The 2,064-nt window shown below is 35.6% G+C and overlaps 1 protein-coding gene across 1 annotated transcript; it reads left to right on the top strand.

The window, feature by feature from the left end:
* Positions 1-862: 862 nt before the first annotated feature.
* Positions 863-1,300, top strand: LOC122282279. The gene has a single exon (XM_043094232.1). It carries the CDS (start codon positions 863-865, stop codon positions 1,298-1,300), a length of 438 nt encoding a protein of 145 aa, XP_042950166.1.
* Positions 1,301-2,064: the final 764 nt, after the last annotated feature.

Here is a 2,064-nt window from a genome sequence, read left to right as displayed (position 1 = left end):
AGGTCTCATCAGGTCTCTGATTGAACTGGCTGATCTGCTCCTGCAAAAATTGAGTTCTCTGAAAAGGAAAAAATTTCTGTAAGAATTCACGCTGCATGTCAGACCAACTAGAAATGGAATTAGGTCTCAAAGAGTTAAACCAAATCTTCGCTTTATCCTTTAAAGAGAAAGGAAATAAACGAAGTCTAATGAATTCATTAGTAACAGCCCTAGTGATAAAAGTAGCACAAGCCAGCTCAAAATCTGTCAAGTGCTGGTAAGGACTCTCAGAATCCATCCCGTGGAACTGAGGTATCACTGACATCATGCCATGCTTGATAGAGAAATTAGGTGCATTTTCAGGTAAAATTATGCATGAAGGTGTAGTGGTACGAGTGGGTTGCAAATAGTCCTTAAGAGTGCGTGGTGCAGGTGCAGCCATGTTTTCTGATTCAATTTCAATTTCGTCACCTGGCTCACTCAAAGAAAAGACAGACGAACTATCTATCTCCAAGCTGTGTATACTACTCTCAACACTCGATGTGACTCTAAGCAACCTATTTGAAGTGTCTCTTACCCATGACATGAAACATCAATCTAATATGGTAGAGATGAGTGGTTGATGCAAATGAGATGAGTAATCGGAGATAATATGGTAGATAATATGGAGCGTGTATTTATGATAGCTTGGGCATGTTGGTACAGAAGAAATCAGTGGGTATTTGAGGAAAAACATTTGGAACCAGCAAAGGTAGTCAACCATGCACTTTGCTTGCAAAAGGCTTTTCAGGCAACTAAAGGTACTAATTCTAATGGCATTAAGAGAGTGACTAAATGACAACTTCCTCCACAAGGGACCACAAAGCTTAATGTGGATGGAGCTATGTTTAATGAAGATGGCAGTGCAGGAGTTGGTCTTATTCTCAGAGATTGGGAAGGCAAGGTGATCATGGCTGTCAGCAAAAGGGCGTCAGCAGTGGTGGAGCCTCTTGAGGTTGAACTGGTAGCTATACTAAGGGGCTTACAATTTTGTATCCCTCTTGGTTTGCAGGCTCTAACTATTGAGACAGATTCGTTGATTTTAGCTAAAGAGTTAGCAAAGCCTGAGTTTGCCAATGCTATGTTTGGAAACATAGTAACAGATATCAAACAGATGCAGAGCAGAATATCAGTTTGTTCTATTTTGCATGTTAATCGAGAGGCAAATGAGTCAGCACACAGATTAGCAAGGTTTGCAAGATCAGTAGTTGATACAAGTGTTTGGTGGGAGGTTGTTCCCTCTATTATTGAACAAGTCCAATGGACTGATTTAGCTTTGTAATTCTGTTTTGCTTATTAATGAAAGTGATTTTCCTACCAAAAAAAAAAAAAATTTAAGTTAGACAACTTTTCCCCGGCAACGGCGCCAAAAACTTGACTCACTCAAAAATGAGTAGCACTAATGCTATCCCAAGTGCAGGAGGATGTCGTGTAATAATTAGGAATAAATTCCTAGATTGTCTCCTCAGGGAAAGTTACTTAAAATTAAACTCGTTGAAAAAAATGTGAAAAACTTCACAAAGAGAAAATAAAATGATGGTATGTGCAATGGATGGAAAAGGGTACTAGTCATGGACTAGATTCATGTTTTTAGATTTTGATTGTTGGATTGAAATGTAAAGGACTAATAAATTAAACTCAGAAATTAATAAAACTAAATTAAGAATTTAACTAAATTAGAAAGTAATTGTCAAAACATGAACTGAAAATTGAAAATGCCCAAAACCAAGATTCTAGAATTCATCTTTGTAGTTAAATCACAAATTCTCAAAATAACACATAACAATTGTAATCACTATTAAATGAAAACTTAAGGAAGTGAGAAAAATAAATAACATGAAATAAGTAAACAAAAAATAAATTAACCAAACTTCTAAGTAAAAAAAAATCTCAAAAGTATTCTATAAACTTTAAACTGAAGTTAAATAAAAATAGAGAATGAAAAGTCTAAACGAAAACTTCCTTTCACTATTCAATTGAAATTCAAAACAAAAAGGAAACAACTTCTCACGTATCACTCTTGAAAATTAATCTCTAAACCTTTAA

This window comes from Carya illinoinensis, chromosome 11 (assembly GCF_018687715.1).
Source record: "Carya illinoinensis cultivar Pawnee chromosome 11, C.illinoinensisPawnee_v1, whole genome shotgun sequence".
In the NCBI taxonomy this organism is placed as follows: domain Eukaryota; kingdom Viridiplantae; phylum Streptophyta; class Magnoliopsida; order Fagales; family Juglandaceae; genus Carya; species Carya illinoinensis.
This window is presented reverse-complemented; position numbering and strand designations above follow the sequence as displayed.